At 39.9% G+C, this 23,141-nt stretch overlaps 3 protein-coding genes across 3 annotated transcripts; 2 read left to right on the plus strand and 1 right to left on the minus strand.

Moving 5' to 3' along the window:
• The first annotated feature begins 1,255 nt into the window (after nucleotides 1–1,255).
• LOC310958088 (E3 ubiquitin-protein ligase MARCHF2-like) lies at nucleotides 1,256–6,722 on the plus strand. The gene is made up of 5 exons (XM_083928896.1): nucleotides 1,256–1,520; nucleotides 3,461–3,759; nucleotides 3,864–4,059; nucleotides 4,424–4,633; nucleotides 5,396–6,722. Exons 2-5 carry the CDS (start codon nucleotides 3,575–3,577, stop codon nucleotides 5,549–5,551), a joined length of 747 nt encoding a protein of 248 aa, XP_083785022.1. The 5' UTR covers nucleotides 1,256–1,520; nucleotides 3,461–3,574; the 3' UTR covers nucleotides 5,552–6,722.
• Nucleotides 6,723–7,569: 847 nt separating this feature from the next.
• On the minus strand, nucleotides 7,570–13,644 carry LOC310957733 (ras-related protein Rab-11B). The gene is made up of 5 exons (XM_083928430.1): nucleotides 13,453–13,644; nucleotides 10,695–10,890; nucleotides 9,782–9,975; nucleotides 9,415–9,495; nucleotides 7,570–8,267 (listed from the first exon to the last, which is right to left on the minus strand). Exons 1-5 carry the CDS (start codon nucleotides 13,490–13,492, stop codon nucleotides 8,122–8,124), a joined length of 657 nt encoding a protein of 218 aa, XP_083784556.1. The 5' UTR covers nucleotides 13,493–13,644; the 3' UTR covers nucleotides 7,570–8,121.
• Nucleotides 13,645–15,081: 1,437 nt separating this feature from the next.
• LOC310957348 (mitochondrial import inner membrane translocase subunit TIM44-like) lies at nucleotides 15,082–22,839 on the plus strand. The gene is made up of 13 exons (XM_083927877.1): nucleotides 15,082–15,131; nucleotides 16,807–16,911; nucleotides 17,122–17,286; nucleotides 17,396–17,476; nucleotides 17,829–17,978; nucleotides 19,280–19,413; nucleotides 19,553–19,638; nucleotides 19,922–20,014; nucleotides 20,368–20,492; nucleotides 20,963–21,013; nucleotides 21,343–21,432; nucleotides 21,656–21,766; nucleotides 22,066–22,839. The coding sequence occupies exons 1-13, from the start codon at nucleotides 15,102–15,104 to the stop codon at nucleotides 22,183–22,185; spliced, it is 1,341 nt and encodes a 446-aa protein (XP_083784003.1). The 5' UTR covers nucleotides 15,082–15,101; the 3' UTR covers nucleotides 22,186–22,839.
• Nucleotides 22,840–23,141: the final 302 nt, after the last annotated feature.

Here is a 23,141-nt window from a genome sequence, read left to right on the forward strand (position 1 = left end):
AAAAGTAAAAGTACTCATTAAGCAGAATGGCCCATTTCAGAATATTATATTATTAGATTATAATTATTGATAGATTCATGTAAATATTACTTTAATTTTGTAGCTGGTAAAGGTGGGGCTAATTGTATTTACATTATATCCTGCTGCGTAGCTTAATCTATAACAATATATGATATTTAATTTGTTGATAATATTTTGTATTAATAATCTAAATCTGTGAAGTAACTTATAACTGAAGTTACCAAATAACAACAAAACAAAACTGCACTTTGCACTGCTACACTTGGTTGTTGTTGTTTGTTTGTTGTTGTTGATGTATACATGGGTGCTATTTGTTCCTCTGTTATTTGTATATATTGTTGTAATATTTTTTATTTTCTTATTTTATCTATCCACTGTACTGCTGCTGCAACAATGTAAATGTCTAAGGACTTTCGTATCTTATTTAATAAATGTAGTGGAGTAAAAAGTACCGTATTGCCTCTGAAATGTAGTGGTGTATAAGTATAACATAGAATGGAATTACTAATTAAGTACATCAAATGTTTTACTTAAGTGCAGTACTTGAGTAAATGTACATATTTTTTTCTGATAGACATGTTTTCTTTTTTGTTTTCATGCAATGTTGCTGTATGTTGTCCTGTTGTGTGCATATACTGTCTGCTCTGGAGGGCTACTGCCTGTATGTGATGCTCATGCTCATGCTGTATTGGCTATTCCTATTTATCTTTATTTGTATTTGTCTGATACTGACTCTTGTTTGTCCCGCATGCTTTATGTATTTTATGCTGTGAACTATTGAATATTTACAGGATATGTGGTATTCTGGCTAAATCTGGTATATTCACAGAAATCTTATAACTCAAATCAACTCAATTCAATTTAATTTATAGCGCCAAATCATAACAAAAGTTATCTCAAGAGACTTTACAGACAAGGTGTAGACCACACTCGCTGACTTATTTATAATTTACATAGAGTCAACAATTCCCTCGTAGAGTGCAGTGGCAATTAATAGGCACTCTCCATGTCAAATAAAATATAAATCCAAAATAAAAAGAAATAAAGTTACTTTCCACCACTGACTACTGTATTAGCCAGTTACTATGTATTTTGATGAGTGATACACGTAAAGTGTTCATTCGTACAATTTCCCCGCGGACCGTGAATGCAGCATTGCGTCATGTGACCAGCGCACAGCTGAGGATGAAGTAGGCTTGCCCGTTGGTAGCCGTTAGCCACGTTAGCCTGCTAGCCGCGTCTGGTGTTCCTGACACAAACAGCCGCTTCTTTCCACCTTTTTCGATCAAAATCACCCGAGGACGACCCGCTACAAGCCATGGAGAGGACACAGCGCGTGTGGTCGTCTTTCGTGTCCCCTCATATCACCAGCTTTTGGTTGGATGTCAATGTCATAATGTGTATTTCGGGCTGCCCAGTTAGCTCCGCTTAGCTTGTGTCTGGTTACCGCAGGGCCAAGGCCAAGGCCGAGCGAGCGAGAGAGAGGGGGAGGCCGTCGGGTGAGTGAATTTACGATAACATCAGTTTTTCACCTTGTTTACCGGCTTTTCTACACACTACGGTGACATGTCAGCGTGTCTGTCCACAGCTGTTCACACTGATTTACACGGTAGTATAAGTATTGAGGTGATTTTCGCCTTTTGTAGGCGGACACTGTATCAGTCACATCGGACTAAATTAGCTGTGACATTTTAACTGTTTTCATTGAATAAAAGTAGATTAACAGCAGTCACGCAGTCTGACAGTTTAATAAATTATAGTCTCATTATACGATGATAACATTGCTAAAGTATCCCATTTAAAAACAATGCATTAAAACGCAGTTATGATTCATTTTTGCTTGATCGTCCGGTGCATGATTATGCTTATTGTATTATTATTATTTATTTATATTTATTTTTTAAACATTTTTCAATTGAAAAAAATATATTCTATACAAACATTACTTTTCCTAAATTCTAATATGCATTTCCTAAATGTAGAAACGATAATAAAATCAATTAAAATATAGAAAGACAGTAAAACACTAAAAAAGGAATAAAGAATAACTAAACTCAGTCTGCTAAACGAAGAGAGAACATTTAAATGGCCTAATTAATCTAATAGTTTTGGCCAATTGATTCATTTTTGAGTTTTAAGTTTTCCATAGTGTTTAAATGTGACATTTTTTTTTATATCTAAAAGGAGGGTAGTTTGTTATGCCAAATCAAGATTTTACTAAGATAATGATTACATAAATTATGCAAGTTTCATCTGCCGAATATTTGGGGGGGTCGTTAAGAATTATCAATCCATCCATCATTGTTAGTGTTACATTTTTTGACAAAACATTTTGAAAGCCACATGAATCTGTTCAATGGTCTCCCCCTCACAATCACAGAACTTACATCTGTTATTTGCAGATGGAAAATAACGACGGACAGCTTTAGCACGATAACACCTGTGTACAATTTTACACAGATGCTTAGGTATTATTATTATTATAATACTAATTTTTCAAGCGAGTAGTTCATAGCCTGGGTGGTTCACAGTTTCTTGCTGAACACCTGTCAAAATAATTTTTGACTTATTTATGATTTACAGAGACCCAACGATTCTCAACGCTGAGCCCAGCACTTTTTGGCTTTTGTTTGCCAAAACTGAAAATATGGTTGCCATTTTTGGTCACCTTATATTTTCAATAATTAAGTTATGTGACGAAAAACATACAAATGTCCTTCTGTTTTTGGTTCAGGTTCATCTGGATCTTTGGCAGTTGAATCAGAAGCACATCTGTTTGTTAAGTTGACAAATCAGTTGAAGTTTTCACCACACAGTCAAACAACTTCATTTTCTTCACCATTGTCTCTTAAACAGATGCTTGTGAACACACGAGTAAATGCACCAACGCATGTTCAGCGTTGGTGCGTTTTCAGATGTCTGTGTCTGGTTCTGACAACAGCAATGTTTCCATATCACTAATGCAACAAATAACACTATATATAATGTGTGGATATGTATTTATTTATTTATTTTGGAGTGCAAGTTTTGCAGTTAGATAATGGGTCGACAAATTCTCAAAATGGTTGCCAATGGCAACTGTTACTGTGGCCCTGAGCATCAATTTAAAAGCTCTAGTTGTGTTTTGGCCAGAATGTATTTCACATCTTTTTTAGAAACCATGACCTTTTTCTGTGGAGCTCAAGCATGAGTTGGCCTTCAAAACATGCCTTTGTACTGATGCAGATTCTTGTGTCTGTTTATTTACAGCAAGCGTTTTTTTCTGGCTGTTTTGAGACCTTAAGCTTCAACTCCCATGACCCTTTCTCCCATGGCAAAGAGTAGAGACTACTATATACTCTTATAAGAGGCTTGCAAGCATGGGACATCAAGGACATAATGCTGTACTTATGTTGTCATTTCAAGTAACCCATACTTTCTCTTGTTCCTAATCTACCAGGCATTTGCGCCGTAGGTGGACAGAGGAGGGGAGGAGTACGTTGGGTTTTGGATCAGACCTTCTTTTGAAGTCGTCTCCACTATCCTTTTTATCACTGTGACCCTCAGCTGAGCCATGTCCTCGTCAGGGTGCTGCCACCTTCCCGGCTCCCTCTGTGATTACTCCGGGAACGCCGATTCTGATGCCTCCAAGGATTCAGAGGAGTCTGATTCTGCCACGCAGGCCCAGTTCATTGCCAAGGTTACGGCTAAAGATGGCCGCCCACTCTCCACCGTTGTTAAAGCGGTCAGCTTGCAGAGGTAAGAGAGGGCGGAAATCACATGGGGCCCTAATGAATATACTATAGTTACTTTTTCCTTTTGGTTATTCATCACATTGTCGTCTTCTCTACTATGCTCCACAGTGATGTCGGCATGTGTCGGATTTGTCACGAGGGAGCTGGGGGGGAGACACTGCTCTCACCCTGCGACTGCACTGGTACGCTGGGTAAAGTGCACAAGAGCTGCCTGGAGAAGTGGCTGTCATCCTCCAACACCAGCTACTGTGAACTCTGTCACACAGAATTCACTATTGAACGACGACCACAACCACTCACACAGGTTAGGGGGTTTTTGCTGCAAGGATAAATGTTTTTACTGCCACTTTTTTTGTATAAAAAGAGGTGGAAATGAGCAAGACTAATTCGTCTAAAACAGGGGAGGCCTTTTTTTTTTGGCCTTTTATTTTAAGCATTTTGTAAGTGTCTGTTAAATGACTTTTAAGCCATGTGCCAACAAGCATCAATAACATTAATGCATTCATATTAGTTATGCAGGGAAACTCGCACCTTTTTAGTTTACATTTACGTGGCAACATTTTGTCGTAATTAAAATGCAACAACCAATTAAATAAACACTAAGGTGATGCTTTAGAAAGCTAATTTTCCGTTGTACCAAATTAAGTCTTCATTTTGCTCTTGCTCAGTGGCTGAAGGATCCAGGCCCTCGCAGTGAGAAGCGCACGCTGCTGTGCGACATGGCGTGCTTCCTTCTCATCACGCCCCTGGCAGCCATCTCTGGCTGGCTGTGTCTGAGGGGAGCCCAGGACCACCTACAACTGAAGAGCAGACTCGAGGCTGTTGGCCTCATCGCCCTCACCATCGCCCTCTTCACCATCTACATCCTCTGGACACTGGTAACTTGTGCATTACTTAACTTATTCTCCTGTAACTGAGGAGAAGCATGAAGTTTATGTTCTTCTGTTAAGGTGTTGGCACAGACTGAAGGTTATTCTCTCTGGCTTTATTTACAAACACAAGCTGGTTCTAGTATTTATTTGTCTTGGTGTCCCACATGGATGGATTGGAAAACAAATGTGAACTGGCACACGGACACAATACAAAGAAAACCACACCCTCCGATCAAACAGATCTATGCTGCTGATTATAGTTCAAATTATGGGACATTTTCTGGTCCAAACATGACCTTGGATAGCACTTGTTCAAAGTCAAAGCACAGAGGGACGTGAGGGCATGTGCACCATTGATTATCTCTGGCACAGAGCACTCATTTGTTTGGCCGGATAGTTAATGCAGGAACATGCATGCATAACTTAAGAAGAGTAAGAATGATCTGTCCGTCTGTTATTGCACTTTTCCTTAAGTGGATGTAACTAGATCATATACTGTAAAATAAGATGTATTGTTAATCAGAAACTTTCTCCAGAAACATAACCCTTTTAATCTTCAGCAAAATAATCATTACACACGTCAGATTGTGAAAGATAAGCTCTTTAACTCGCATGCGGCAGTTGCAGTTTCAGTCAGCATATCGTTCCTCTCCTGCAGTCGTACTACTGTCTCAAATATCTTGGTGTCAGTTTTATTGATGTCTCTCTTTCCGTCCCTTGTCACCGCCTGTCTTGCCCCCCTCCCGCTCTCCTTTCATTCAATCTCAGGTGTCATTTCGGTATCACTGTCAGTTGTACTCGGAGTGGAGGAGGACCAATCAGAAAGTGCGCCTGCTCATGCCTGACATGAAAGGTGCGCACACCACCCAACGCTCTGTGCCGACCAAGTCGACCAAGAAAATGACTGATGAGACCATCGTATGAGTGCAGAGCGGTGTCGAGAGAGATATTTAAAATAACACCCACTGAAGCGCTCTCTAAAAGCAACATTAATCATATTAATAAACTTTTGCACTTCATAAGGACCATTCTGAGAGGGGAGAGCTACTTTCTCCTCCTGTTTTCTTTTATTGAAGCACTTGATGTAAACTACTACGGTATTGACCGACCACAGAAGTGGTTTTGGGACGAAAATCATTCCGGAGTCATAATCGATGTTGAAACAGTTGTCAACGGACAGCCAGTGCTGGGATGTGAATGACTGGACACACGGATGATGGACTAACCTGCCCAACTGTATGTCCGTGACACAAACATATGGAATACTAAGACACAAGCTAATGTAGCAGGATATAACTGATTCAGCATGCTACTACAGTATACTATGAAACATATTCACTACCTATAATTCCCCTGTGCCCCTTCACAATGTATTTAGCTGTTTTTGAACAATGGGCGCCCAATAGCCCGGCAGAGGATAATAACCTAAAAACATGATTGACAAAGCCTATCTGTGAATATTATTTCTTAACATGTGGAGGGCGACAGTCACTCATACCAATGTTGTTGTCTGCCTTCTGAACTCCTTGGAAGTTTCCTGTTAAAGCTTTATCATCACTGTATAAATGGTGAAAATCAAATCATTTTCCTGTTTAGATGACAGCTAAGGCCACACGTACCGTATTTAACATTTGTCACAGGGTCAGTGAAGATTGTGGTATGTGGGATAACACTAACTGCAGCCATTAAACGTCACTGCAGTATACGAGAATAGTATTGAGGCTGTGGAAAAGTGTTTACATTCTAATTGGATAATGTCTCTACTATTGTCATAAAAGTGCATTACCAAAGGGCCCTGCTCCTCATGTAAATGCACCATTCATCAATTGAGCTGCCTAGTAATGACCAGTTATGTCCCACATCACAAGTGATGCCATTTTAAATAGAAGGCATACAGTGTTCCAATAGTGAGACTACAGACTTTTGTCACAGAGATATACCAGAGCAGGCTGGTACTCAGTAAAAGTGCAAAAGAGAATTGTGTTTTGAGATGTCAATCAATGTATGCAGCATATTCTATACAAAGTATTTTGTGTTATTGTAGTCTTCCTGCTGCATCCCCAGAAAAGTTGGGTTATTGTGCAATAAAACACGAGGGACTCCTGGACTAAATCAATGCGAAATGTGACTTGTCTGTTTGTTTTCGGTAGTTCAGCCTCTAATCACGACGGGATCATACTCTTGAGATGTCATTACCATTAATAATTGTTTTCCAATTTAACATGTTTGTCCTTGGAGACCTTAAGCATTCATTATTTTTAAGACAGCTGCAGTGTATATAATGAATAACATTTACTTTATTAAGTATAATTTCAGGCATTTAAGTAGAATTTTTATTTTAGTCTATATTTCTACTTCATGATGTGTCAGAGGGAAATTTTACTACACTTTTTTTTACAGAAATAGTTACTTTCAGATTAGGATTTTATATAAAGCATACCTTTATAATATGTACTTACCCATCATTTTTGGCCTGCAACACCTGTCTGGTTGGGGGTCACTTTAAGAAGAGGAGTTGTTACCTGCTCCACAGAAGAATGGTTCCCACTTTAAGCTTCTTGGAGATACAATTATCCAATATTTCACAATAAGAGCAGTGATTCTGTTCAGTGGCGAAAATACAACTTTGCGTAGTACAACTTTTTTTCTTACCTCAATCATCTCACAACACAAGTTATTGTGACCTTTTTGGAGGGGTCTGAGCACTTGGGACCTAAAGAAATACAGTTGTGTGTGTGTATAAAGCAGGTAAAACCAGCTCCAACTTGACCTGCAACAACAGTAAAAAGCTGCTTGTTGATAGATCAATATTGTAATAATGTAACATAAAAAATGTATCAGTTGTTGTTTCAAGGTGGTGCAGAGGTGAGGTCACTGCAGGTACAGCATTTCCTTTTGTGTATGTGTTGCTTAACGGGAGACAAAAAGAGGACACAACAATATAATATTGTAAAATTTAATTTCATGGCATTAATATAATGTATGTGAGCAGACAAGCTATCAAAATCAAAAACAAACAAAAAAAGAATATATTTTACACAAAATGAAGTAAGCATCAGCAGCGTCACAACCACTTTTGAAATGATGACTGAACCAAAAACAGGACTGCTGGTACGACTGAAACAGGCAGGATTCAAAACCTCCAACACGTGGCCCTACCGGTCTACCAGGGAGATGTCTAGGCGTACAAAGGTCTCAGGCAAAGCTATTTTGCTACACTATCGTGGGTAACTGTGGCAGCTACATAGGCGGTACCATCGGTCCTGTTTTTGCACTGGGATGTAGCAGATTGTACCTGGGTCAGATTATATATTTGAAATCAATTCAAACACTTCTGTCTGGAGTTGATCGTTTGTGGCTTAACAGAACTGACTCCACTGATCTAAAAAAGTGCAGATTCAGACAATATTGCACCCCAGGTGAATGGAAGCAATACCAACACTGTGGATTTCAATTAATAATCGACCCAGGTGAGGAGGGACAGTTGCCAGGGGTTACAGGTTCTGACAGCACTGCAGTTTGCTCCCCCTCTGGCCGTCCGTGGTGGGTGGCACACTGATGTCCACCACGTTGTTTCCTGGGGACTCGTCATGGGCAGACCGCTCAGCAATCTGTTTCTGCGACACGATGCGATAGATTTCTGTTTTTGGAAAAGATGGAATTGAAACAGATCAGCCATTTTCCGCAGAAATTCTTTTCTCTCACACACACACACACACACACACACATACACACACACACACACACACATAGGAATAACATTATTTCCCATTTCTGTCTCATACCTACTGTAACCCTCTTTATAGAGGCTGCAAAATATAGCATTTTTTCCTCTCGAGAATTGATCAAAATTACAAAAATCCGTCTAAAATACCACATTAAGACACCCAGACCTTGAGGAACACCATAAAATAATCCATGCTGCGATTCGGTATCAAAAATGTACATTTGGGGATTTCTGCAAGAATTTCGAATGTGATTGGATGGCAAGCACTACTGTAAACTGCCCTTATTGTCAATATACCTGCTAAAGCCATATATCCCCTAAATGCTCTAGTTTGTTGAGGCTGTGATTATCCAAAAGGTCACAACAGCTTATTTTCTACAGTGAGGTCAAGTTTCATAAAACGCTCTCACTACAATGAAAAGGTTACTATGGGCCCAGTCGACACAATTTATGCAATTTAACTCTGTTTGGGGACCCCAGTATGCTAAAAAACTTCACCAGGTTGATACCGTTAGATTCCCTGGGATGTCTAGTTTCAACATTTACTATATCTTTAAAATGAGACTTGCTACAGCCTCATAAAGACCGTGATCTTGACCAAATGGGGTGGCAGCTGCGCCACTCTAGGCCGCCCCCTAGAAACGCCCCTGGTGCACACCTACACTAAATCTGTAACGGAGTTGAAAACATGGATGAGATATTTGACAAGGTGGAGTTATGGTGGAGAACTTCCCACATTCAGGGGAAGTTACACAAGTAAACTTTGAGAGTTTAGCATTAGCAAATACTTTATCTCTCTTAATATCAGCAGCTACTTCTAAAACAGACTTTAAATTTATGTTTAGAGCTTGAACACACGTCTTAAAGCTTGTTAGGTGAAATCTTAGGCAACACAGCTTCAGCTTAGAGTTACGTGTAATCAGACCAAGGTTTTGGAATGACAGGTGTACATGAAATGAAGTTGACATTTTAAAAGCACTTTCATTCTTATCATTCAAGTACAAAACCAACAGTGTGGCGGTGACGTCAAACTCTGTTCATAGGCAAACAGTAGGCCTACCTGTAAGGATATTCTTGAAGGCTTCTTCAACGTTTGTTGAGTCCAATGCTGAAGTTTCTATGAATGACAGATTATTCTTCTCTGGACGAGAAGAAAGAAAACATACAATTAACAGTATTATAAACTGGCAGCAAGAGAACCAAGTATTGTTACGTTTTATACGTAATCTTTTCTTGCCGACTCTAGAAAAACAAACCATACAGTTCAAGTTTCTCTTATCATATTCTATTGGCAAGAAGATAGGACAATAGATTGTAAAACATGTCAAATATCTTTAACACACTCAATATATTAATGTCTATGTCTTAAAATAAATAGACAAAATCTATTATATCCCTCCCAACACTAAGTTTGTAAGGCCAAGTACCTGCGAAGGCCCGGGCCTCATCTGTGGGCACAGCCCTGAGGTGGCGCAGGTCGCTCTTGTTCCCAACCAGCATGATGACGATGTTGTTGTCGGCGTGGTCCCTCAGCTCCTTCAGCCAGCGCTCCACATTCTCATAGGTCAAGTGTTTGGCAATGTCATACACTAAGAGCGCCCCCACCGCTCCTCTGTAGTATCTGTAACAGAACCAGAGAAACAACAGTGATAACACAAGTGATGACAGGAAACGTCTGAGGGTCCTTAAAAAATCTGTTATAGCCTTTAAAATCATTCCCAGGCGTTCCGCTTTTAGAAGTATTTGTTTTCTGTGGCAAACATCTATCTGTTGCTTGGACACTGACTAATCCAGAATATACAGTTATTAGTACAATCTGCATTCTGACTACTTTACTAAACATTTGTGGGTTTAATTTTAGCATGTTAACACCTCAATTCCTCTTATTCAGCTAATACACATTTTTATAGCTTTAATGAGATGGAGCCACATTTTACTTTATGTAAAGGTTTTAATGGGTCTTAAATTAAATTATTTGTGACATATATAAAGGTTAAAGGTGCTGTACTCAAAATAATGGAAAAAGTGGGCTATACACATATAGTATAGTTGTGAAATCCCTACCGTTCATTTAAAGGCACAGTTTCTGAATACGGGCTGTGTGCATTTCTCTGTGGATTGAGTGTTTAGATACTAACACTATTTATATCACACCTTGATCTGCTTTATAATCAAAAAAGACATGGAAACTTCTTGTGTGAGGGCTGCCTGGAGCTCTGTGTCTAACTCAAGAATATTGAAGTCACTAGCTCAAGTCTTAGGTGTCACTCGTGACTGCGCTGCTGAAGTATTTCCCCACACTGAGGCAGGACTATCTGCAGCACACAGACATGGACTCACGCCGAGGTGATGGCTCTGTAGCGCTCTTGTCCTGCTGTATCCCAGATCTGAGCCTTTATCGTCTTGCCGTCCACCTGAATGCTGCGCGTGGCGAACTCCACCCCGATGGTGCTCTTACTCTCTAGGTTGAACTCATTTCGTGTAAACCGAGAGAGCAGGTTGCTCTTCCCTACACCCGAGTCCCCAATTAACACAACTGTGGAGGGGAAAAGAAGGAGAGAGGGAAAAGATGAGACATGTGTGTTAGTATGCTGTGAATGATGGGAGAGGTTGGTGCATATACATTAATAGATCCAAGGAATGTTGACAATGCATAAAGCAGTTCCTCTAAAGCCAGGAACTTCATGTGTATGTCTGTGATTTATGGGATACGAAAAACACAGATTTCTACTGTTAACCAGGAGTGTAACAAATTTTCCAAACACGAGGCTTGAGTCAGCTACAGAAAATAACTCAATATTGCTTAAGAATGTGTCTTTTTCCTTTTAAATTCATTACAGGAGTTTCTCAGCACCAACACAGTGACAAAAAAGCAGCTAAAGCATAGCACAGGCACAACATGTGTGATGCGTTGTTTGACATGTCTGATACTGTCTGTCCTTCCTCTTAGGTTTTCTCCAACTAATAATTAACCACAATCAACCATTCTTTTAGTTGAACTGTTCTGCATGTCCAGCCTGATTTGGGTGTCCCTTTATAAAGGAAGAGGGCAAGTGTTTGTTAATCTCAAACCACAAGAGCATGAAGAACTATGGTTATTTAATTAATGCCATCAAACGCCCCAAACAAGAGTTAAAAGTCTCACAGCACCAGGAGGATTAACCACTAAATAAAGAGATGCTTTGGGTTTTTAAGAACCATTTTTCACTCAGCAGAATATGCTTGACTGAATAAATGAGGGTTTTCCTTGACCTTTCAATTCAAGATTAGCCTGGCCATAACACCCCCGGGTTGACGATATACAGTAAATAATGGACCGCTGAAATCTTCCTTCGAGTACACAGCTCTAAAAATCGACAATAACAGTTGTTTGAGATATTAGCATCCAATTCTTGGCCTTTTTCATCAGTGGCAAACACTTAAAACAAAAAATGAGAACAGCAAAATGTGCACCCCAAAATAAACACATTTTTAATATAGGTGCATAAGTGATATTTAAATATTGCTTAAAGTGTAAGAACCAGACAACTGAGAGTGACAGCGCTGCAGGTATGTCGGTGTGTTTACTCGTGTGCACATGGTCATTTGTTTTAGAGACGATGGTGAGGTAAATTACGCAGTTTGACTGTGGGGTAAAAAATTGGAGCAACATCACAAACAAATGTGCAAATTGATTCAACGGACAAACTTTTCTGGGGGGTTATTATAAGTCACAATTTCATTATAAGAATGACATATAACTGCATAATATCTTCATTAATCAAAACATAAGGTGACTAAAATGGTCTTAGTTTCAGCAACCAAAAGCTGCCTGGAAAACACTTTCATAATGTTAGTGTTGAGCCCTGAGTGTGCAACCTTCATTTACAACTTTCTTTCCAACCCTGAGGTTCAAGAGTGATATCTACAGAAAGAACTAAAGGAATATGACACCATCATTGTAGTATTTATATTGAAAACATATGAAAGTCACTTTGGAGAGCCAGCTATGGATCTGATTAGTTATAGCGTCCAAACTGACAGTATGGATTGATTACTGTCAGGCCCTCTTGTTCAGGCCTTTTCTCAGAATGTGTTGTCAGAGAAAAAGTGATTGATCAGGCTGGTGGACCTGAGCTGAGCTGGGCTTCTGTGCTGACCACCAGCACAGCAGCAGCAGAGGTGGAGCCCTTTTTGTTTTCTCTCTCCCTCCACAAAAGGAAATAGAGCCCGAACTTTGTCCCTGTCGACATCGGGCTGGTCCTGGCTGCAGGAAGCTGATAACAAGCTTCATCAAAACCTGAATCGACAGTTTCAGGCCGCCTTGCCCTTCCTGTTTCGGCCGGCTACACAGACGATGGCTCGGGCAGAGAGAGACACAGAGGGAGAGGGAGAGGGGGGGAGAGAGCAGTCGCCTCCGGCAGATGCCCTATTCATCCCACAGAGGATACTTTGTTACCTCTAAATGGCCCTTTGGCTTAGAAAGGCCCGGGATGTTAATGTGCCACAGGAGCTGATATCACGATCAAAGGAAGTCATTCTGGGTCCAACTGAGCACCAAAGATAAACACGGACCTGGAGTCTGGCACAGCTTTACACCTCATTCAACTGATCAGTCATATTGATAGCCACAATAACACCGATGCACAAAGTAAGTACATAAGTTGCAGCATTTTTTTAAGAGCAACTGAGTAACAACCCTCATGTGAAGATTATTGATCAGGAGAAGGCAGAGACTATAACAGGCCTTTCATCAACCTCAGGAGGGGGAATTAAAAAAAACATCAAATGTTATTCATTAAAGGAGGAAACTTCACATTAACGACCAATCCTGCTGTATGAGTTGATGAAAGTTTAATACAAAGGCCGAGCATGGATAAGGTGTTGCATCCCCATACCTAAATATAGCTGCAGGCGATGTAATGTTACAATGACAGCATTATGTTGTAATAACACCAACCGATTATCATCCGGGCAGTTTCTGAGACAAAACAACACATTTGACTGGATCTGTTTGTTTAGAAAATGACACAATAAGACATGTGTATAGGCATTTCTAACGCGAGGTGAGCCTGTGTAAAAGGGGGAATGCAGTCATCTTTTTTTCTTTTTTTTTTACCTTTGAACAAGAAATCGTATTCATCGTCTCGGTTCCCCATTCTAGACGAGGCCGCTCCAACGCTTGTCTCCGGAAGAGGATGTGTAAAAAGGGTATGAATTGTCGTTATATGGCAGAAAAAATATGGTGAAGGTTTGCGCTGAGACTCTGCGCCAGTGTTGGCTGTCAAGGCGAGCTGGCCGCAGAAAGGGAGAGCTCCCAACTCTGCAGCGGGAGGGGAGGAGTCCCTGCACCGCAAATACCTTCCACATGGGGCCGCTCTGCACAGACATGTCAGCAGATACATCCAGCTGGAGACAGTCATTTCATTCTGAATGAAACAACGGATGGCCACATTTCACATTTAAAATATTACTATTAGTACTTAAGAATGTATTGTAATGTTACCTGTGACCTCCTCTTATGAAGTAATTGTGACAATGTGATTCCTTCTTGTCAGATAAAGTGTAAAAATATAAAGAGTGTATATTCTCAAAACTTTATTGATCAATCTCTTCCAAACATATCACAGTGAAAATTAAACCACATATAAATCAAATAAAAAGAGGAATGTGTCTGAAAACAAAATGATTCCAACTTTATGGGCAACAGTGTAGCTATTGAAATATCATAATAATTATAATGAATATGTTATTGCAGGTGCAGGTGCAGCTGCGTGGTATGTTGGTTTTATATAAACTCAGGGCCAACAGTAAGTCTGGATCCAATTATTTATTTTAAGAAACCACATTTTAAAGGTAGATTAAAGAAAAATTGTGGACATATGTAGTATTGTGCGATTTCAAGACTGAAAAGGATCGAAAATCCAAGGTTGCATTTAAGTTATGAGGGGACATACAGTAACATGACAGAAGATGGAGGTAAATTGCCTTATTATTTAAAACAAATATATTCCTGAACTTATATGATTGATAAAACTAGCAAGTCCTAGGAAGTATTTAGGTTTTGTACTTTTGGCTTAGTCAGTCTTTTTAGTCCTCGTTATTTTTAGGTTTTGTCTTTATTTTACATTCTTATTTTGTCTTGTCTTGTTTGTGCTGTTTAGTATTGTCTGTGCCTTTTTGCCGCGATGTATTTATATAAGTGTTTGAAAAAGAAATAAGAAAAGTGTCCGGTCCCCCAAGTCAGGAGTTGTAGAGTTTGATGACATGAGGGACAAAGGAGTTCTTGAGCCTGTTGGTCCTACACTTGGGCAGGAGCAGCCTTCCACTGAACAGGCTCCTCTGGGTGCTGATGACGGTGTGCAGGGGATGGCTGGCATTGTCCATAATGTCCAGCAGTTTGTCCAGTGTCCTCCTCTCTGACACCGTCACCAGTGAGTCCAGTGTCATGCCGACTACAGAGCCTGATCTAGTCCTACATGCCTGGTACAGTTTTCACACTATTTATTGTGATTTATTTGGAGACTCCCTGATTCATAACAGTGCTTTCAAATGAAGCCCATTTAAAATTACCCACTGATTCAGTCACTAATGGAATAAAGTATAAAAGCACTATGTGTTTTCTTTTTAGGGTGGATCTTCCCTTTAGAAGTCGCGCTGACAGCTGGCCCCGCCCCCAGCCCCCTCAGCTCTGCTCCCATTGGTTAAGCGAGAGGTCAGATGCTGCAGTAAGGATACACGTGCGGCTCCGCGCATTTCAAGATCAAGATGGCAGCCTCCGTGTGTCGGTGTTACGAGGTTAGTGAACCATTCATGTCCTTTATTAGAGCTTTTAAGTCTCCGGTTGCTGAGTCGGTGGAGAGAGCATACCTAAACGGCGTGTGGTCTCTCTTTTCACGTGCCGTTGTGTGGAGGGGGTCGTGAACGGTGTTTCCAATGCAGCATGAGCGCGAGATGCCCCTTATTAAAGGCCTCGTTGCATCAGACGGAATGCAATGTTCTCAATGTTCTTGTTTACGTTTCAACGTCTAAAGCTAACGACCTTTTGAATGTGTGCAGATGGGAAGATATCTGTGTTTACGCGAATAAAAACGGGAACCGGTCAAAAAGTGAGCCTTTTAGATCAACACAGGTAGCTAATACTGCCGCATCGATTCAGTTATATATATATATATAACAGGCTCAACATGATTAATAATGGTGTTATAATCTCATGTTTATGTTTAGGATGTGACTTTACCTGGAGTGCAAATGGTTTTATCATACCGGATACTCAAGTTTGACAGCTGTTACTAAACATTAGACAGTTTACACAAGTCAGGTTAGGTGTTGGTGCATTAACGACAAAGTAAATAGTATGGGGACACCATTTTAGGTAACACACATCAGAAATAAGTTAAAAACGTTAGCAGTGACAATATATGTGGAAAAAACTTTCTGGGTAACAGAATTAATTATAAAACAGGCACACAATTACAGAGATTCTCTTTATGGGATACAGACTGGTGACACATTAAAATTGAAATGTTAATTGAAAGGCATTACAAAATACAGTTGTTTTTTTCTTTTTGGATCTATGTTGCAAGAGAAAAACATCTAAGTGACTTTCAATAATTCAATCTGATCATTTATCATCTTTTAATGGAATCATATCGTAAGGAAATCATATGATGTCTAGATATACAATTACACAATAACACAATAACTCAGATTATCAGAAAATGTTATTTGTTTCTATGGTGATGTTAAAAAAAACAGCGGCCGAACTGAGTTAAGACCATATTTACGTCATTTGGATGATGCTTTATATTCTGATTCCTGCACTTTATGTTCATTTTGCACTAAATTTCTTATTAAAATAAGAAAATACTCTGCACTTTTCGTTTGTTATGTATTTAATTCACTCTGGAGTATAAAAAATAGGCTTTACCATGTGGTTCAGAAACCAGAAACCTGTTTTATATATATATATATATATATATATATATATATATATATATATATATATATATATATATATATATATATATATATTTTTTTTTTTTTTCTCAAGGTTTTAAATGTCACTTATTGGAATAAAATACTTTGGCCCAGCTCTAGTACAGCTGTTCTAGTGGCCTTACCAACACACTTGGTTTTACTTTTAGTAAGTCAATCATCTGTTTTAACTTTTTCGTGTAACCTGGCAACAGTGTTTAAATAAAGCCCAGTTTTATCCAACACACCTAGATGCAAATTTCCACCCAGCAAACGGCCAAAACAAATAGTGGAAGAAACAACAAATGGTAAATGGGTTCAAGTCGCATCAGGACAACATGACTCCTGTTTTCCCATTTTAAATCCTTGGCCTCCTCATGACTGTGGGGGAATGACGCATTAGTATCTTATTAACCACCCATCACTCATTCTCCATTGACTGCAGTGTTGGCAGAGTGGATGTTTGTTACTCACACTGGCTTTCTCTCCATTGCAGCTGGTTGGCAGACGTGCCTCGGCCCTCTGCTCCCGGCCTCTGGTCTCTTCTTTGTGGAGAGGAGATGCCTACACGTTACACAGGAGCCCAGCTGCAGCTGTGCAGGTGCAAAGATTAATTTAAGTTAGAAATCTGACTGTTTTGCACCTTTGTTTTCTTCTTTCCTACTTAAATAGTACATATACTCTAGTTTATTCCTCATTTCAATGTCACCGACAGATTACAAAGGATTTCCCAGTGGAAATATGTGAATTATCCCTTCACTCTATCTTTCTGTCTCACTAAAGTCCTACTTTCCATTTATCTGTTTTATAGGTGCGATATGCTTCAGGACGTAAAGGTTTCCTGGGAGAGTTTGTGGATAACCTGCGTCAGGAATTCAGTAAGAATCAGGAGATGAAAGACAACATAAAGAAGTTTAGAGAAGAGGCCAAGAGGCTCGAGGAGTCTGATGCTCTCCAACAAGCCCGCAAGAAATATGTAAGAACATGATTTGGTTTGTAGCCTTGGTGATTTTAATGTTTCTTTTATTAATGATTAGTTAATTCTTTTTTGTTAGTAACAAGTATTTTTTCATTTCCTTCAATAGAAAACTATAGAGTCTGAGACAGTGAAGACTTCAGAGGTGTTTAAGAAGACCTTCGGCTCCCTGTCAGAGACCGTCAAGGAGGTAAGATCGCAGCATTTCCTCTGGATTACCAATAAAATAGACACACTTCAACACCACATTAAAACTCTTTAACCTTTATATATGAACATACTGTTTTCTCAAAATAGATACATATTGTCATGTCATATCTGAGATGGAAATGTTGCTCTTTTATCTAATTACCTGCTGAAGTTGTTTCAGTTACACGTGGTGAAATGTTTGATATGCCCGTGTAAAATGTCAAAAAAATACATGGCTACAAATGGGTAAATAAAGTTAAGTCTTCTTGGTTTCTGGAAGAGTGACATTGTATATTTAACTATATTGACTGACTAATTATTAGTTTGTGTATGTGCATGTTTTCTGGCTATAGGGTCTTGAGGAGGTGAGTCGTACTGACATTGGGAAGAAGATCAAGGAAAGTGTGGAGGAGGCCGCCAAGACAGCCATGCACTCTGCAGAGTCCGTCTCCAAAGGAGGAGAAAAACTGGGAAGAACCGGCGCTTTCAGGGCCATCTCTCAGGTCAGAAGAGAAAACACAATATCCATAAGTTTCCAAGGTTTCACTCTCAAAATTACAGAATCACTTAGTATACACTGAGCAGTGGTTTATGGGCCATAATTCTTGATGCACTAACTAACGCTGCAGAAGGAAAAAGCCAGAATTTGAAGCCCTTTACTCTCGGTCTTGAGCCAATAGGAACACTCTCTCTCTGAAATGACCTGTGATTGGCCAAAGTCTCCGGTTACTTGAATTACAATATGATGAAAGATTATTTTTTGACCAACGACGGCAAAAATAAACTGCCTACCCCAGGTTTATTTTGCTCAAACATATGCAAAGGTCAGTCTGTCAGTGCTCATGTGAACAAAATTAGTTCTGTCTTCTCAACTTTACTCCAATTAGTTTTTGCGAAATTCTTAAACTATCTGGCTGATGCTGTTGCAAATGAGTTTGCATCTTTAATCTAGCTGTTTTCTAGAGAAATAGAATATACTGAGAAACCACAGTGATCACAAGCAGTCAATGTCGGAGTGTCTTGTAGTTCTGGCTGCATGTCACACCACTAAAGCATTCGAGTGAAACCTACTTTTGAATCTAGACTCCACATAAGACCTAGCCTGGCTATTGCCAGACCAAGTTCAATCTAAATTGCACGTTTTTCTGGGAAGGCTGCTGTCATTTTCTTTAGCACAAGAGGCGGGCGTAGTTCAAATGGCTGCACGCAATCCGACAGTCCTTCAACCAATCAGACCAACGATTCGGGTGACGTGCTCTATTCCTTTGGCCACCAGCGGGGCTAACTGGTGGATTCAACTTTACCAAAACCCCTTGGCAGTAAAGCAAATGCATCCTTTCTTTGGAGGAATTGCTCCAAAGTTTCTGATCAGTTTTCAGTCAAAACCTGCCATTGAAATCATTTAAAACTGCTGCGACAGCTGCATCAACGGGTAGCGGTTGCTGTGCTTTGGTGGCCGCCATGTTGAATGTAAACTGTAAACACAAAGCTGCTTGAGACGCTTCTCTGTTGTCATCGTGTTTAACCAGCCAATAGGGTGCCAGGTGAAAAAGCCAGCTTTGTGGTTGGATCCAAAAAAAATGTGATGGGAAACAGAAAGAATAGACCTGCTCTTTTCCAGACCCAGGTGCAGGGCAAATTCAAATCGCCAGAAGATGAGGATGGGGATACCCAGTCTACATAAGACCTACACTGCAGTTATTTAGCTCATAAGGTGTACTGAAGTGTCCTGTACTGAAGGTTCAGTATAAATACACGCACTGTTACACCTCGGTTATAATACAACTGTGTGTGATGTGTGTAGGGTGTGGAGACAATGAAGAAGGAGATAGAAGTTGGGGATGCTGGCCCTTACAGAGCTCCCTCGCAGCTCAGGAAAAGAAGCGATTTCTCCTCCAAAGGAGATGGCAGCGACTCCAGAGTGTTTGAAGCCAATGAGTGAGTAACCCCCTCTCACCCTCTCTTCTTTAACAATATATCTTCACCTGGACTGTGTATGTCTGCCTTTAATGCATAACTGCTCTTGTTGTAAACATCTCTAATGATGGAAGTGATTTTCTTGTATTTTGTGATGCAGAGATGCTATGGGTGTCGTTCTCCACAAGGATTCAAAGTGGTACCAGCAGTGGAAGGACTTCAAGGACAATAACGTTGTTTTTAACAGTAAGCGAATTCTCTGGATTTATTATACTGGATATTGTGGAATTAGTGTTATATAACAAATAACCTACAGCATTCACATGTGTAATTTCCTTTAAAGGCAGCAGGGGGCACCAGAATCGTTACAGTAGACTGCACTATAAACTAATTCAGTTCAGGCATCAGGTGTTCATCTAAACTTTTTTTCTGGTGACTCATTTTTTAAAATGACAAACCATTGTGACCCAAGTCCTTATCAGTGTATTTAAGTTATCCTCACCCAAGTACCCCTTCTTGTTTCCTACAGGATTCTTTGAGATGAAGATGAAATATGATGAAAGTGACAATGCCCTCGTCAGAGCATCCAGAGCTGTGACGGACAGAGTCACTGGCTTCTTAGGTAATGCTTCACCATAGTAAACAGCAAATCATACTGATGTCATTATAAAGGACATGTGGAAATACTTTGGCCATTTCAACAGGAAGTTTAATTAAAACAAGAAGACATTAAAATGCTTATCAACCACAACAACTATTTGTTTCTGAAATAAAACCCTCAGTCATGTGTGATGTACTTAGAAATCTCTGCTTTGACCCTGTCATTGTGTCTACTGAGCGATATAAGAGACAAGCTCCTTGTTGTCTCCATGCTTTATAGATAAATGTGGATATTTGTAGGACATAAACTCATGTTTGTTTTTGTCCCATCTAGTATGATTTACTGATCTGTTTGTTGTTGATGGTGTTTTCCAGGTGGTCTTTTCTCTAAGACAGAAATGTCTGAGGTGCTGACGGAGATTGTGAAGGCAGACCCCTCCTTTGACAAAGACTCTTTCCTCAAACAATGTGAAAAAGACATCATCCCTAACATACTGGAGGTAAATAGACTCTTCTACTCTCTCTCTGTTGGTCCTTGACTCTAACTGCTTCATTCACACTCCTCTCTTTGCTCAATCCCTTTAGGATATTTCACTAAGGAGGCTAAGAACTGACTTACTGAAGAAGGTCTTGCTTCATTAAATGTGACATTTTACTCTAGCTTAGATCAGATTAAGTTAATTAACGTATGTTAGCGTTAATAAAGTCAGACTGGAGCACACTCAAAACAATATGTTGTGGCCTTCTTAGTCACAGAACAAGAACTGATGCAGTTAAAAGCATTTAATCTGTCATATAACTGCACTAAATTATGTGTAATGGAATGGAAATCTGTCATTAAGACGTCAAGAAAATGGAAATAGGCAGAATTTAACTAAATAAGGGTTTAGTGGCTCAGCTCTCTTCATGAAATACCCTTCTGATTTCATTAACAATCACTGTTGACACTTTGTCGCTGTCCTTTCTGCAGGCTATGATCCGTGGAGAACTGGATGTATTAAAAGACTGGTGCTACGAAGCTGTAAGTTATGTGCTGCTGCCTCATTTTTTATTTTTTACATTTTGTATTCAGTGCATCTCTAAATAAATACAGCATAGATGGCAATGGCCAAGTAGCATCTCTTTATATTGTGATATATCTTGTAATATACTTTTTACAGACACTTTTCATGTGTCTTTGTCATTGTTTTGATGTATTTGCTATGTAAATAGGCACAATAACTTTTTCAGAAATGGAAACCCTCACGAACAAGAAACAGCTTTGGTGGTCTGTCCACTTAAGTTGACATACGGGCAGGTTTGAAGCTTAATTTTTTTTATACAAAATGTGTTTTCATTACCTGTCCTCAGACGTACAGTCAGCTGGCTCACCCCATCCAGCAGGCCAGAGCGCTGGGGCTGCTCTTCCAGTCCAAAATCCTTGACATTGATAACATAGATGTAAGTGCTTGTACACTAGTCATCACACAAACATCTAAAGTAATTATATTTTCTTCCCTTTTCCTTCTCTCTGTTCAGCCTTTTAACATTCACTTCACTTACATGCTCAAAGCAAGTAATTGTTTTCACACCATTTAAGAAATGCTGCAGAAAGCGAAAATAAACCTTGTTGTGTGTATTCTTGTTTTAATTTGTGTCGTCATTGTCTCTCCCTGTGTTGTAGCTAGCTATGGGTAAAATGATGGACCAGGGCCCAGTGCTTATCATCACCTTCCAGGCTCAGGTCGTCATGGTGATCCGCAGTCCCAAAGGAGACCTTGTGGAAGGAGATCCGGTCAGTAAACTCATAATTACTTGCACCAGAATAGTAACTCTGATTTAATCACTTATTTCAAGGAAGTAAACAGCTCAAGTGGCTGAACTTAGATCAACACTCTATAATGTGTGTCCCATTCTTATTTGTCTTTAGGTTTGATGTAGCAACAGGACTCTCGCTTGTTTTACCTCATGTGATTAGTACACTAGTATTTAAAATGTGTTTTATGAGTTATGAAATGTAACTTACGTCTACAAGAGTCTTTACCATACTGTCTCTTCCGGACTGACCCCTCTGCTCTCCTCCTCCCTCAACAGGAGAAGGTGATGAGGATGATGTATGTTTGGGCGTTGTGTCGTGACCAGGAGGAGCTGAACCCCAACGCAGCCTGGAGACTCTTGGACATCTCGGCTTCCAGCACTGAGCAGGCTCTCTAGGGAAGGAGGAGGAAGAGTGCAGGTGAAAAGGCAGACATAGGACAAAAACTGTGAAGAAGGGCAGAGGACACAGGGATGTGCCTGGAACCCCTGCACATACTGACTCACACATATTTATCTTAACACCTGAGCGCAGCGTGCACCCATGCTCCTGTGTCATGCCAGACTCTGTATTTCCACATACTAATATTTCCAACTGCTGCCCATGGGATTTATGTGCACATGTATATATTCAACCACTATACGGTGTAAAGATATACATGAACATAGAGATAAACTACCGGTATATGATATATCCATAGAAAAGTGCGTCCACCAATATATGTGTGTGTGTTGTCTCTTGTACTGGTTAGCTCAGTGTTTGGGTTTCCAGGTGGAGCGTGAATACAGAATATTTACATTCATTGTTGAATGGATGGACTTTTTCACCAACTGCTTAAAAGAGGAGCCTTAGCCATTCCCCTCAGTGTTTCATCCAATGGAACAGTCCATTCATACCAGCCAGGTGGCTAGAACCAAGAAGATCTGTCGAAAAAAATGGACATGACACCTGTGACTTTTCCTGCTGGTCTTGAGAGGGACATCTGACACCTAAAACTAGGTTTGATATCACTACTGTCTTTGTCCAAAAATATAAACACAGGAAATAAAAAGTTGGACAGTGGCATGGAGCCTTGTTGCAGCAACCAACATATAGCTGAGTGGGACAAGATGAGACCTTTAGATTAATGCAAACATGCTTCAAGTTAAAGGGGCACTCCCTGTCACAAGGATTCTACTCCACATGTTGTATAACAGTTGTATAATGTCACCTGTGGCTTTAGAGGGAGCTTTCTAAAATCTGATAAAATACCCCGAATGTTGTCATCAGAGTTACTACAAACTGGGCTTGAGACTTTAAATTTTTAACGGGCAATACAAGGAAATCTGGCACTGTCTTGCAAATTCAGCGGTGT

This window comes from Echiichthys vipera (genome assembly GCF_963691815.1).
Source record: "Echiichthys vipera genome assembly, chromosome: 15".
NCBI classification, from domain to species: domain Eukaryota; kingdom Metazoa; phylum Chordata; class Actinopteri; order Perciformes; family Trachinidae; genus Echiichthys; species Echiichthys vipera.